Source organism: Rana temporaria, chromosome 13 (assembly GCF_905171775.1).
Source record: "Rana temporaria chromosome 13, aRanTem1.1, whole genome shotgun sequence".
Lineage (NCBI taxonomy): Eukaryota > Metazoa > Chordata > Amphibia > Anura > Ranidae > Rana > Rana temporaria.
The window spans coordinates 65,425,776-65,441,294 of NC_053501.1; the positions used below are offsets into that span (position 1 = coordinate 65,425,776).

Below are 15,519 nucleotides of genomic sequence, written 5' to 3' on the forward strand. Positions count from 1 at the left end.
ATTGTGTGGGAACTTACCTAGTTGCATGCATAGACTATCTCTGACTACCTCCCGTGCTGACCACCTCTTTACATATAATATTGTGTGGGAACTTACCTAGTTGCATGCATGGTCTATCTCTAAATACCTCAGGTGATGACCACCTCTTTACATATAATATTGTGTGGGAACTTACCTAGTTGCATGCATAGACTATCTCTGACTACCTCCCGTGCTGACCACCTCTTTACATATAATATTGTGTGGGAACTTACCTAGTTGCATGCATGGTCTATCTCTAAATACCTCAGGTGATGACCACCTCTTTACATATAATATTGTGTGGGAACTTACCTAGTTGCATGCATGGATTATCTCTGACTACCTCCCGTGCTGACCACCTCTTTACATATAATATTGTGTGGGAACTTACCTAGTTGCATGCATGGTCTATCTCTAAATACCTCAGGTGATGACCACCTCTTTACATATAATATTGTGTGGGAACTTACCTAGTTGCATGCATGGATTATCTCTGACTACCTCCCGTGCTGACCACCTCTTTACATATAATATTGTGTGGGAACTTACCTAGTTGCATGCATGGTCTATCTCTAAATACCTCAGGTGATGACCACCTCTTTACATATAATATTGTGTGGGAACTTACCTAGTTGCATGCATAGACTATCTCTGACTACCTCAGGTGCTGACCACCTCTTTACATATAATATTGTGTGGGAACTTACCTAGGTGCATGCATAAACTATCTCTTACTCCCTCAGGTGCTGACCACCTCTTTACATATAATATTTTGTGGGAACTTACCTAGGTGCATGCATAGACTATCTCTGACTACCTCAGGTGCTGACCACCTCTTTACATATAATATTGTGTGGAAACTTACCTAGGTGCATGCATAAACTATCTCTGACTATCTCAGGTGCTGACCGCCTCTTTGCATATATTATATATTACATTTGTGTGGCATGTCTAGTGTATAGGATAACAGTAGATATGAAATAAGATATACATATAGGTGTAGAATAGTTATGATAAAATTAGGTGTGCGATCCTAGGCAAAACTAAGACAATAAGTCTCCGATATAAATTGGTATAGGTGACATAATATTTTAGATGTTGTTAATAGGAATACAATGTATGTCCAGTCTATTATCTATCAAAAATGTTATTGATTACACCCTGAATTTAAATAACATTTTAATCATGCTTTTATTTTGCTTCTTTAAAATATTGCACTAATATCCAGGCATTACTACTTCTGTATGATTATGTAGATATATACAACCCACTCTACTTGAATTGTAAATGAAGGATTTCTAACTTATAGTGGCCAGGTTTCAGACCAGATCACACTTTGGGATGAAGCTTTATAAATGTTTTTAGGGGGATGCTCTGCACCTTCCTCACCTCCGCCCCATTATAATGCCTCCTCCTTCCCAGCCCTCCTCACTGTGGTCCTGATGTTCTTATAAGTAGCACATTTACAGATCACATACTACACATTACAGAAGAGACAGATCAGAGCATAGCAGACAGTGTATATCTATACAGACCCTATACAGACATCAGCTGAAGTGAGCAACACAGGTGAGTGCCCTGCATGAAGCTTACTTGGTGCCGAGCTCAGTTAAATAAAGGTAACAGAGGGGACAGAACCCACTTTGTGTCTGGGAACACTATAGTGAAATCTGTTTTATTTAGGGAATGAAAATCTGTATATTGTTGAATTTGTCGTAGTAATGTGTGACACTATTATCCTGTCCTATATTTATTTATTTATTGTGTTCTGCTTAATAATATGTTACATTTGTAATATCCATTATTCAGGAGCTCAGGTGCATGTGTTTCCACTATGAGTTTATGTGCAAAGGTTTACAATATGAGCTCAGGTCATAGGTTTTCAATATATTCATCCCCAATATTGCCAGGTTTACTGTAGGTGTATAGTTGCTAGGTAAAAGAATGTGTCAAACAAGAAGTCTTATGCCGCGTACACACCATCACTTTATGTGATGAAAAAAAACTACGTTTTAAATCATGAAATAAAACGACGTTTTTGAAACTTCATTTTCAAAAACGACGTTGCCTACACACCATCGTTTTTTCAAAATGCTCTAGCAAAGCGCGGTTACGTTCAGCACTCTTTTCCATTGAAGCTAGCTTCATTACTTGCTTCTGAGCATGCGCGGGTTTAAAAACTTAGTTTTAAACGTCGTTTTGCCCACACACTATCATTTTAATTGACACAAAAAACGACGTTTTGAAAAACGACACAAAAAATTGAAGCATGCTTAAAAAAATTTTTTCCGTTTTTCACAAGACATAAAACAACGTTTTCCCCCCACACAAGGTCATTTTAATTGACGTTTTTCAAAACGTCATTTTTTTTTTCATCACATAAAGTGATGGTGTGTACGCGGCATTAGAAGGAATGAACCGGAATAGCAAACACATGATGACAAATTCTAATAGTGGAACATATTATACCCTTGCTAGAATCCAATCCAATTCATAAGTGTATCTTGTAAGACTACAAAATTTGTGGTTTTATACGCTAATACCTGGCATATACATTTATATATATAGAGTGCATAGTTTTAGAGGGAACATTAAATATTTGAAGTGCGTATTATATGATTATAAGCATGATAATGTTAGTCATGTGTCAATATTAGATAGAATGCATTGTGATGCAGCTTATTTCTGTAGCTATATAGTATTGTGTTGGGACTTACCCATTTGCATGCATGGATTATTTCTGACTACCTCAGGTGCTGACTGCCTCTTAACATATAGTATTGTGTGGGGACTTACCTAGTTGCATGCATTGACTATCTTTGACTAACTCAGGTGCTGACCGCCTCTTAACATATAGTATTGTGTGGGGACTTACCTAGTTGCATGCATTGACTATCTTTGACTACCTCAGGTGCTGACCGCCTCTTAACATATAGTATTGTGTGGGGACTTACCTAGTTGCATGCATTGACTATCTTTGACTAACTCAGGTGCTGACCGCCTCTTAACATATAGTATTGTGTGGGGACTTACCTAGTTGCATGCATTGACTATCTTTGACTACCTCAGGTGCTGACCACCTCTTAACATATAGTATTGTGTGGGGACTTACCTAGTTGCATGCATTGACTATCTTTGACTACCTCAGGTGCTGACCGCCTCTTAACATATAGTATTGTGTGAGAACTTACCTAGTTGCATGCATTGACTATCTTTGACTACCTCAGGTGCTGAACGCCTCTTAACATATAGTATTGTGTGGGGACTTACCTAGTTGCATGCATTGACTATCTTTGACTACCTCAGATGCTGACCGCCTCTTAACATATAGTATTGTGTGGGGACTTACCTAGTTTCATGCATTGACTATCTTTGACTACCTCAGGTGCTGCCCGCCTCTTTGCATATACTATATATATTTGTGTGGCATGTCTAGACTATAGGATAACAGTAGCTATGAAATAAGATATACTTATAGGATATAGGTGTAGAATAGTTATGATAACGCTAGGTGTGTTATTCCTAGGCAAAACAAAGGTAATGAGTCTCTGGTATAAATTAGTATATTTAACATAATATTTAAGGTGTTTTTAATAGGAAACAATGTATGTCTTATCTAAAATAAATACTGCTAGGTTCATGATATTAGCAGACCCCAGTATTGGTGTAGTATTAGTGAGTACAGATACGATTATATTAGGTGAGTGACTGGAAAATTGAAAAGTGATATATCAAATGATATTTATAAATGGAATTCATTTCTGAGTCAAATTTTTAGCTCTGAACTGCAGTGATGTAATGTTTGGATTTTACTTTTTGCTGCTATTCATGGCTGAAACGTTTTTTTTAAATAGTAGCTGCATGAATCAGTTTATCTCCTTATACTATATGCAGTATTAAAGAAGGTTATTAAAAAGTCTGTATGTCAAATTCTGCACAGAATATATTGAAATATGAATGGATTTTCATGGAAAACGTCAGCTAGATAGGTAGATAGATAGATACTATTTTAAGCTGTAGAGATAAGAAACATATTGGCCCGGATTCACAAAGCACTTACACCGACGTATCTCGAGATACGCCGCGTAGGTCTATCTATGCGCCGTCGTATCTATGCGCCGTGCCCACAAAACTAGATACTCCTGAAAATAGGCTGCATACGACCAACGTAACTTTCCTACGCCGGCGTATCGTGGGCGCATATTTACGCTGGCCGCAAGGGGCGCTCCCATTGATTTTCTATGCACATATGCAAATGAGGGAGATACGCCGATTCACGAACGTAGTTGCGCCCGGCGCATAATATACGTGGTTTGCGTAAGGCGTACATCTGGCGTAAAGGTATTCCACATATAGGAGGCGCAACTCATGCAAAGGTATGGACCAGGGAACAGAGCCGTCATATTTTACGTTGTTTACGTAGTACGTGAATAGGGGTGGGCGTCGGTTATGTTCACGTCGTAGGCAGTGAAACCTGTCGTATCTTAGGGAGTAGTTCCGATGTGATTCTGCGCATGCGCACTGGGATGCGTCCACGGGACGGCGCATGCGCTGTACGTTATTCGTATCTTTATGACGCTCAGTCCATCATTTACATGGGGTCACGCCTCATTAGCATGGCTCACGCCCACTTCCACCTACGCTGGCTTACGCCGAGGAGACCCAGCGTAGATTTAGGGGCGAGTGCTTTGTGAATACTGTGCTTGCCTCTGTGCGCTGCGTCGGCGTAGCGTATATTCGATATGCTACGCCGGCATAAATATGCGCCGATGTATGTGAATCCAGGCCGTTGACTCTGCATTTAGCATTATGTGTGGGTATAAAGTGAACTGTATTTTTGACATTAGCTAAAGCTCCTACTCTGTTATATAAAAAGATGCTGAATAATAACTGCACAGTAATGACAATTTCAATACAATTATCTGAGTGGCCTTTAACATGTGCAGAAAAACTACATAACAATTTGTACTGCATTTTCATAAGTATATGCAGGGTGGATTTTCCTAATATTTCTCTGTATTCTAAATGTATCATATGTAGAGTATGTATATTTATTGAATGCATTTAGAAACACTCTAAATAAAGGTGAAAATCACCAGAGAAAATATTTCTACAGTTGGTGTTATTTTTATTTATACTGCCAATAAGGTTCTATTTGGACAAATAATACTTTTTTTTTTTGTACAAAAATATTAACTTATATTGTATAATACTGTGTCCCTGCAGGTTTAATCTACCGTTTTACAATGCTTTCACTCCACACTATATTTGTGATTTTAGGTAAGTTCATTTCAGATATATAATATACATATATTAAGTACAGGAAGAGTTAAGAGATACTGTTCTTCTCCTATCCATATTATTTTTGCTACTAATTAATCACTTGCAATATATAATATGAAAGTCATCTAAAATGTAAAGATTACTGTTTAAGTTTGCCCCCTCCGCCTTGCTGAACCACTGATCAAAAGCCTAAAAATTACCTGTAGGGGGAAAAAAGTTAGCTAGTATGCACATTTTCCCCCAGTTTATGCAGAAGCACCTTAACAAGAGCGAGGTCATCCACCCTTTGACGAAATTTGGGGAATGTATAGAAATACATATCTCAATGAGAAGGCACTCCAAAGTGTCTTCTCCTGATATTTAGAGTACTCAGCTTTCCCCAGGATCACGTTACTCGCAGGGGTGTCAAGCTGTTGGCACTCCAGCTGTTGCGGAACTACAAGTCCCATCATGCCTCTGCCTGTTGTAGTCATGCTTGTAAATGTCAGACTTGCAATGCCTCATGGGACTTGTAGTTCTGAAACAGTTGGAGGGCCACTAGTTTGACACCTGTGTGTTATAGGATGATGACATAAACCCTTGCAACAAGGAAACTGAAAGAAAAAGGTGATTATAATACTTTTTTATAATACTTTTTTTAGCCTACTATTTCAGCAAGGGGAGTGGGGCAGACCTCCTCAATGGACCTTGGGCTATATGAGCTATGTGATTTTTCAATTTTAAAGCTTGCACCGCACCAACATTTTTTTCCGTTTTGGATGGAGTGGGAAAGCGTTAAAAAAATTTTGTTTGTTTTTTAGTACCTGTGACCCCACTGGGGAGTGATTGTCTATGGAACAGGAGCAGGCCCACAGTAGAATAAAATCATTTCGCCACCCTTCCCTACTCTCTCCAAAACTAAATAAAACTGTTTTTGTTGGAGATGTGCTTTAACAGTAAAAGATACATTTAAAACACTGGCTTTAAACATTATTGAACAAAAAAATACCAAAATGTTGGTTAACTGAATTCCGATCTACTAATACTGCTTGTGGATAGGGATGAGCTTCGTATTTGAGTCAAACTCATGTTCGACTCGAACATCGTATGTTCGATCGTTCGTCGAAATATGAACAAAACGGGCCGTTAGCGCCAAATTCGAGTTACGTTTCACAGACCATGATTCACTGCGGCATCGCTGGCTTTGCAAGCTGTGATTGGCCAAGCATGCGGGTCATAGTGCATGCTTGGCCAATCACAGCTTGCAAAAAACTGAGAGCCATAATTGGCCAAAGCCAGGGTGGCTTTGGCAAATTATGGCTCAGGGGGTTTAGTACACGCCCCACACTATAAAAGGCCGCCTGCAGGTCGGCCTTGTGTAGTGTGTTGCGGTGGTTAAGAGAGGACAGAGAGAGTGTCATTTTTTGCAGGTAGATAGGGCAGGCAGGCAGGCTAGTCAGTTAATGTTACAGTGTGTAGAGGATATATATACATCCCAGGTGTTGTACATATATTTATACACTGTATAGCTTAGCTACATCAGTTCTTCCTAATTTACTGGCAGGCAGGTGATTGTGCTAGCTGCAGTATTCTTACGTGGTTTATTGCCTGTGTCCTCTGTAGTTTGCACCTAAAGCTACTTGGTGTGTACTGGCCGTGTTATCTGTAGTTTGCATCTAAAGATTCAGGAGCAGTAGATGAGAGGGCCAAGGGATGGGGGCCCTGCTTAAACTTGCGAGTGTCGGGAAGTGTGAGGGTCCGATGTTGCAAATTACCCGTACTACTGTGGTATTTCTGGGTTTGATGTGAGGAGAGTAGGCCATGTTAAATGTTTGGTAGTGTTTCTACTTTTTTCGTGTGCTGTTACATGAGGATGATGTGAGACGAATTTGTCTAAAAAAAAAGTATGTACCCATGTATTTTTTACCATAATGTTCAATAAACATCCTTTTTCGAGAAAAAAAAAGATTCAGGAGCAGTGATTTTAATGATGCTTAAATAAAAAAAAAAAAATGAAAAATTCCTTTAAATATTGTACCTGCTGGGTGTCTATAGTATGCCTGTGAAAATGTCTTTGAGAACCTGGGTCTTTCCAGAGGGAACATGTATCAATGGAAAAAAAGTTTTAAAAACGGTCGTTTTTTCAGGAGTCCTGAAAAAAATTACCGTTTTTTTTTTTTTTTCAATTGATACATGTTCCCTGGGGCAAGACCCAGGTTCTCAAAGACATTTTCACAAGCATACTATTTAAGCATCATTAAAATCACTGCTCCTGAAAAAACTACCGTTTTTAAAACTTTTCTTCCATTGATACATGTTCCCTGGGGCAAGACCCGGGTTCTCAAAGACGTTTTACGACAATAACTTGCATATTAGGCTTTAAAATGAGCACTTTTGAATTTGAACGTTCGAGTCCCATAGACGTCAATGGGGTTCTTAATGTTCGCGCGAACGTTCGGTCTGTTCGAAGGTTCTGGTGCGAACCGAACGGGGGGGGGGGGTGTTCGGCTCATCCCTACTTGTGGAAGTGAATGAATTGAAAAACTGAAAATTAAAAATCTCAAATGAACAGCTAAATGTGTGGTGTTTGGATCTTCTTGAACTGGGCAAACCACCAAAAATTGCTGTCCACTGTACAGAGTATGATCAATCTGAAGGGGTGTGCAAGTGGTAAAGCTTGGCTATTTGTGCCTGAAAATAATACAGGAAAGTACACCCATATGTTAATTTATTTATTATAAGTCAGTTAGGTGTCCGTTTATGAAGCAGTGAAGAGCGGTGATCCCAGGGATCACCAGTGATCACAGCCCATAAACAGTTTATGAAACAGTGATAATGGGGGGAGAAGTGTTGGAATTTGTTCTCCCGCCGATTATCTCTACACACAGTGAAGTCTCATAGACTGACACAGAAACGGCCAGTTTATGAAGCTGTGATCTGAGCTCTTCACTGGCGATCTGTGTCAGAATTCACATGCCCCGATTCACCATCTCAGAGCTGGTGAAGCGGGGAGTGAAGAGGGAATCCCGGGGGATCTGAGGAGGAAGGAGGAATATTTTTAACTTCCTTCTACCTCGTTCAGAACCCCCAACACTGTAACCATGTCCCCCTGTAATATTTATGTGTATACATATATATACATACATATATATAATGTGTACATGTATATATATATATAATGTGTGTGTATATACATGTATATATAGTGTATGTGTGTATACATATATATATTATGTAGGGGGACTCGTTATTTTAATTACATTGACCACGCGGTCTGTCAGTGTAATGAGCAGTGATAATTTATCACCGCTCAATAAACTGACATCTCAGTGTTTCTGTGAATTTCTGGTACTGTAATCTCGTAGAGTCTCACGAGATTCCAGTATCAGGGGCCGTTCTCCACTGTTAGAAGCGTTGGAAGATCACTTCACTCCTCTGAGGGTGAAGCGATCTTCTCCGCTTGATAAACCGGCACACAGAGGAGAAAAATCTTCACTGTGAATGCCGGAGAACGAAGCAGTGAATAGAATTCACTGCTTCATAAACGGACACCTTAGGAAGAAGAAACTAGGGGAAAATGTGACAGCGCAGAAGAGAAAGACGGTTATTATGACCTGAGATACACAAAAAAAATTGCTACCTTTACAGTCCTTACAAAGACCAAAATGCTTGGGGAAGAATGTTTATTGTCACACTAAACCTGGGAAAAAAAATTGAAAAAGAAAGGGCATGAATGCTTCTCTGTGTGGTCACATGAAGAAAATTGAAGAATGTTGTCGCCTTCTCTCCCAAACTGCCACTGATCTTTACTACCACATTTAGAATGTCAGGCCTTCCACCAATAGGCAACTAAACAGAATCGCTTCATGTTCAGGTGAAAGACTGACGAGGATAAGTATGGTTAAATAGATTCTTTCAAACTTTAAAAAAAATATATATATTGGCCATCATCACAAGTGTCTTGATAAAAACAAGACCCAACAGTATCATTATGGATAGAGAAATACCATGAAGACATTTAAGAACAGTAGTATACAACAAGTAAGACAGTGGTGCTCTTAAGAAGGTTCCAGTTTTAGGATTTGTGAGAAAGAATTATTGAATAATGTGAATTTTACAGTACAGTGAACACAAGAAGCAACATCCTCATCAATGCCCATTGGAGGGAATCTAAAACATTCAGTAAAAGGAAGAGTATGGTCTTTATTTCTGCCCAGTATACAAACTCTTACTCAAGTTCCTATAAAGTGTAATAGGAACTTCCCATCAATATTGTAATTGCTGATGAGACCTGTTTTACCTGTATTAATTTGAATTTAAAGTGGAGGTTCACCCAAAAAATTAATTTTTAACATTACATTAGTTGTCCTAATGACAATCGGCAGTTTTTGTTTTTTTCCCGTACATACCGTATTTTCACCGCCGCTTCCGGGTATGTCTTCTGTGGAACTGGGCGTTCCCATCTGATTGACAGGCTTCCGACCATCGCATACTACGCGTCACGAGTTGCCGAAAAAAGCCGAACGTCGGTGTGCAGGAGCCGTATAGAGCCGCACCGACGTTCGGCTTCTTTCGGCAACTCGTGATGCGCTGTATGCGACGGTCGGAAGCCTGTCAATCAGATAGGAACGCCCAGTCCCGCAGAAGACATACCCGGGAGCGGCGGTGAAATACGGTATGTACGGGGAAAAAAAACAGCCGATTGTCATTTGGACAACTCGGCTAAATGTAAATGTAAATGTTAAAAATGTATTTTTGGGTGAACCCCCGCTTTAAGGGCATTGTGCTTAAATGGTGATAATCTTTTTACTCCTGTCAATGTGTACAGCTCTGGATGTTGTTGCCAAAACAGTAAATAACCAAAAAGTCTAGGTCAGATGAGTCTGCTCAAAAGCAATACATTCTGCACTAAGGATGCCAAGCCAAGCTTCATAATACATTTCCTTTCTCATACCAAGGACTTGAATAATAAGGTCTTTCAAGAGAAATTGATTTACATAAGTAAACACTGTCTATGTTCCCCTTAAGAATAGCACTTTTTAGAAGATAAAGATCACACTGCTGTGTAGATGAGTAGCAAATGATAATCTTTAGAAGAAAAATATATTTACTAATACATCTGTGACTGACCGCCATTCAGCAAACATCTGGAAATGAAGAATGTTTTCTTTTGGAATTATCCCACAGGAAGGCGTTTTGCTTTATTGGGATACCTAACAATTATGTGGCTTCTTGTGGAAATAAAGATAAAACAAAGGGAACATTTGAAATTCAGTTAACAAAAATTACAGCAATAGAAAGCTGATATAGGGCCAGATTCACGTACCTTGTCGCATCTATACGTCCGGCGTAGCGTATCTCAGATACACTACGCCACCGTAACTTACAGCGTATTTTCCGTATCCTCAAAGAATTTGCGCCGTAAGTTACGGCGGCATAGTGTAAATGTGTCGGCGTAAGGGCGCGCAATTCAAATGGCTAAGTTGTGGGCGTGTTTTATGCTAATACGTCTTGACCCAACGTAAATTAAGTTTTTTCTGAACGGCGCATGCACCGTCCGTGGGGGTATCACAGTGCGCATGCTCCAAATTAACCCGCAACAAGCCAATGCTTTCGACGTGAACTTCATTCTACGCAAAGCCCTATTCGTGGAAGTTTTACGCAAACGACGTACACAGCGGAAAATTAGACGCTGGCCCGACGTCCATACTTAACATTGGCTACGCCTCATATAGCATGGGTAACGTTACGCCGAAAAAAGCCTTACGAAAACGACGTAAAAAAAATGCGCCGGCCGGACGTACGTTTGTGGATTGGCGTATTTAGCTAATTTGCATACTCGACGCGGAAATCGACGGGAGCGCCACCTAGCGGCCAGTGTAAATATGCACCTTAGATCCGACGGCGTACTAAGACGTATGCCAGTCGGATCTAGCACAGCTTCAGGCGTATCTTGTTTTGTGGATACAAAACAAAGATACGCCGGAGCAACCTAGAAGTTACGCGGCGTATCAATAGATACGCCAGCGTAACTGCTTTGTGGATCTGGCCCATAAGGTATATACAGTTGCAGGAAAAATGCAATACCTTAGAATGTTTCTGCATTTTTTAATAAAGTCAGAATAATTAATAAATTAAGTCTTATTTAAAAAATAACACACATAATAAATGACAATAATATAATGGTCTAAAAAATGGTATTGAACCTTGGGGGTGCTGGTATTTAGGTACTCTAGGTAATAATTCAACTGTAGTCATTTGCTCTTCACAACAAAATTCTGTTGAAGCACAAAATTATCCAATCAAAAGAGATTCCGAAGAAAATTTTCTCAAGAATATTGTATTTGGATAATCTCATAAAATAGGGATTGTACAATTATTTCTAAAGGTCTGGTTATCTTATGAGGAAAACATGAATATGTGGTAAGCTTCACAGATCAGAGGTTGTTTAATGTAGCGGTCCTAAAGAACAGAAGTAATATCTGCTTTTGAATGCTCTCACTGGTCATTTGGACACTCCATTTCTCTCTTCACAGTTTGATGGTTGTCATAATTTGGATTAGTACCGGGGCAACAATTAATAAATGAAATAATAGATACATATAAAACACTGGAAAATGATGCTATTGTAATATACTTTAAAACATACATATGAAAGATACATTTTTTATTATCAAGTGTGTTATGTTTAATTAAGCAAAACTTTCTCCTTTTCCCAGGAATTATTGTGCAATCAGCATCAGGAGATCCTGGGGCTGGAGAATGTGAGTGAGTCAAGTATATTATTCTTGTTTTCCAAAATGTTATTTTAATAGCCTATTATATAATACAGTAAAAACTTGGATTGCAAGCATAATTCGTTCCGGGTGCATGCTTGTAATCCAAAGCACTTGTATATCAAAGCAAATTTTCCCATAAGAAATAATGGAAACTTAAATGATTCGTTCCACAACCATTTTTTCATAAGTCCTTCAGTTTATAGTCCATATAAAATGATTATAGCAATGTAATTGGTTGTGTAACCATAGAATGTCCATCCACAAATGGCAGCCTCCCCAAGGGGATTAGAAGCAAAATCCAGCAGGAGCTACAGAGTATAAAAGAGATGAGGGGTGCCTCTAATTGTAGCAATATGGTTACATTTAATGAAGGTATAAGATTTAGCAACTCACATGACTCATGATTAAAATAGGCACATTTAAGTATGCAGGCATCCGGGGTTAAGCTGTCCATATAGACCGTCATCCTAACCGCCGGCTCTCACCGCTATCAATCTGCAATCGTGACCGGGAAGACTACCCTGCAGTTGAGCGACATGAAAGCGAAACTTGAACCGCTCGTGGAAAGGACGACATCAATGGCGGTGAGGAGAATGGTCTATGTGGACAGCTTTATCCCGTATGCCTGCATACTTAGATGTGCCGGTTTTAATCATCAACCATGTGAGTTTCTAAATGCTGTACTTTCATTAAATGTAACCATATTGCTACACTAAAGCCTCGTACACACGATCAGTCCATCCGATGAGAACGGTCTGAAGGACCGTTGTCATCGGTTAACCGATGAAGCTGACTGATGGTCCGTCGTACCTACACACCATGAGTTAAAAACCGATCGTGTCAGAACGCGGTGACGTAAAACACAATGACGTGCTGAAAAAAACGAAGTTCAATGCTTCCAAGCATGCGTCGACTTGATTCAGAGCATGCGCGGGTTTTTAACCGATGCTTTTGCATACTAACGATCGGTTTTGACCTATCGGTTAGGCGTCCATCGGTTAAATTTTAACGCAAGTTCTAATTTTTTTGACCGAAGGTTAAATAACCTATGGGGCCTACACACGATCGGTTTGGACTGATGAAAACGGTCCTTTAGACCGTTGTCCTCTGGCGATCCTATCGTGTGTACACGGCCTTAGAGGCGCCTCTCTTTTATACTCAGTTGAGACATGACGCTACTCTCATATGAAGATACCGCTTGTATATCAAGTCAAAATGTATTAAATAATTTTGCTCATCTTGCAAAACGCTCTCAAACCAAGTTACTCTCAAACCAAGGTTTTACTGTACTGCGTAGATCTCAACCTTAGACAAAACCCTAACTGAGCTGCTGTGCAGTATACAAATTAATATATGTGTATTCTTCTAGTATACAGTACTGTCAGATTAAAATCATCCTACCTAATCCTAGAAATTCAATAAATAAGTGCATGTATATCATCAAGTGTAACATATACAAATCTAAATGGATCTAAGGGAAGGAGGAGAGGCAGAGTAGTGCGGATATGTATCCAAAATTTGATTGGAGGGGAAAGCATTTACTGACCTTTTTTTAAAGTCACATGTGTCTGGTTAGTTCACTTAGTCATTGGCACATTGAGGTGGAATAAAAATTGGAATAGAAATTGGATTTAGCAACAAGATTGATCACATATGGTTACCACAGGTTATCAATCATTGGACTGCACATTAGCACTTTATTATACACATTTATTTCAATATTGGTTGAATCTTTAGTGGACACTTTTATTTTGTTGTGTTTATTGATGGACATATTATTGGTTTACAGTGCACTATTATCTGATTTTGCACATTGCACTAAGTGCATAGTAGATTGTGTTTTTGCTTATTAAGTTTTCATTTTGTGTGATATATTGGTTGCATTTACATATGGACTTTTTTCGTATATATGACACTTATGCCGCGTACACACGATCGGTTTGTCTGATGAAAACGGTCTGATGGACCGTTTTCATCAGACTAAACTGATTGTGTGTGGGCCCCATCGGTTATTTATCCATCGGTTAAAAAAATAGGAACTTGTTTTAAAATTATCTGATGGAAAAAAAACCTATAGAAAAAAACGATCGTCTGTGGGCACGTACATCGGTTAAAAATCCACGCATGCTCAGAATCAAGTCGACGCATGCTTGGAAGCATTGAACTTCATTTTTTTCAGCACGTCGTTGTGTTTTACGTCACCGCGTTCTGACACGATCGTTTTTTAACTGATGGTGTAAGCACGACTGATCATCAGTCAGCTTCATCGGATAACTGATGGAAAAATTTATCAGACCGTTTTCATCGGATGGACCGATTGTGTGTACAGGGCATAGACATATACATGCACTTATTTATTGATGATAATGGAGTAGGAGGATTTGATCATATATCGCTGTGCACTGGGAGAATATTATAAATTACTCCTGGAGATCATATTCAAGGTAAGGTAATGCCAGAAAGGAGTTTCTTTTTTCTGAGATGTACCTTGTAAAGACCAAAGCATGTTTTTTTTTTTTTTATGCAGAACAGATAAAATGTAGCTCAATTTATCATTTATCATGTGCATTTGTTCTTATTCAATAAAAATTCCACATGCAGCATTTTTCTGTTTGCATTGCTCTCTCTCAGGATTTTGTAATGGGAAAGACTAAATCATTTAGGAATATCTCTTCCAACAATGGCATCACGTGGTAAGTGGGGCACTAACCACACCTGATGAGAGAGGTTACATTTGGGGGGTCTCAAAAAACACTGTAGCCACAGGAAATTCTCGGGTGTCCCCATGCACACAAACAACAGCCATCTTGTTATTCCCAGAGACCTCTGTAGTAACTAATTCAGCTTTTGCCATTGTCACCAGGCTACCTGAATCCAGCAACACAACAACATTTCTACCATTAATATACATTTTGCATAAGTGTGCCTCAGTTCCCCGAGTAGCAGTGCATGCAAGTGTCGCAAACAGCGACTGACATCTGACCATTATAAAGTCAAATTGCATAGGTTCATCCACAACTGGGCAATTTGCTGCAATATGTCCCTCTTGCCGGCAGCAGTAGCAAACAATCTTTTTTGCTGCCTCTTGCGGCCTTGGCTTCCTGGGCTGCTCTCGCCAGGCTTTAGGTAGAACTCCCACCCTCTCACTCTCTGCACCCTCACCCCTTGGAGTCATCTTACCCGCTGCTGGGGATGGTCTGGTCTTAGGTGGAAAGTCAGTGAGTCCCTGGAAGAGGCGGTAAGGTTCTCTTTAGCCAAGTACCTCTCAACCAGATCCACAAGATTGTCAGCAGTTTCTGGGTCTCCGTGGTTTACCCACTTTTGGATGGCAGTAGGAAGAGATCTCAGGAACTGATCCAAGACAACACGCTCCACAATCTTTGGTGCGGTCAAAGTCTCTGGCTGCAGACACTCCCTGCTCAGGTGAATGTGATCATACATTTGAGACCTGGGGTTT

General features: G+C 39.6%; 1 protein-coding gene across 1 annotated transcript in view; it reads left to right on the plus strand.

The window, feature by feature from the left end:
* Positions 1 to 1,468: 1,468 nt before the first annotated feature.
* The window catches only part of COCH (cochlin), an 83,542-nt gene continuing 69,491 nt past the window's right edge, over positions 1,469 to 15,519 (plus strand). The window contains exons 1-3 of the mRNA XM_040333397.1: positions 1,469 to 1,590; positions 5,248 to 5,301; positions 12,003 to 12,047. Coding sequence (XP_040189331.1) covers positions 5,268 to 5,301; positions 12,003 to 12,047 — 79 coding nt within the window. The 5' untranslated portion in view covers positions 1,469 to 1,590; positions 5,248 to 5,267. The remainder of the gene's footprint in view (positions 1,591 to 5,247; positions 5,302 to 12,002; positions 12,048 to 15,519) is intronic.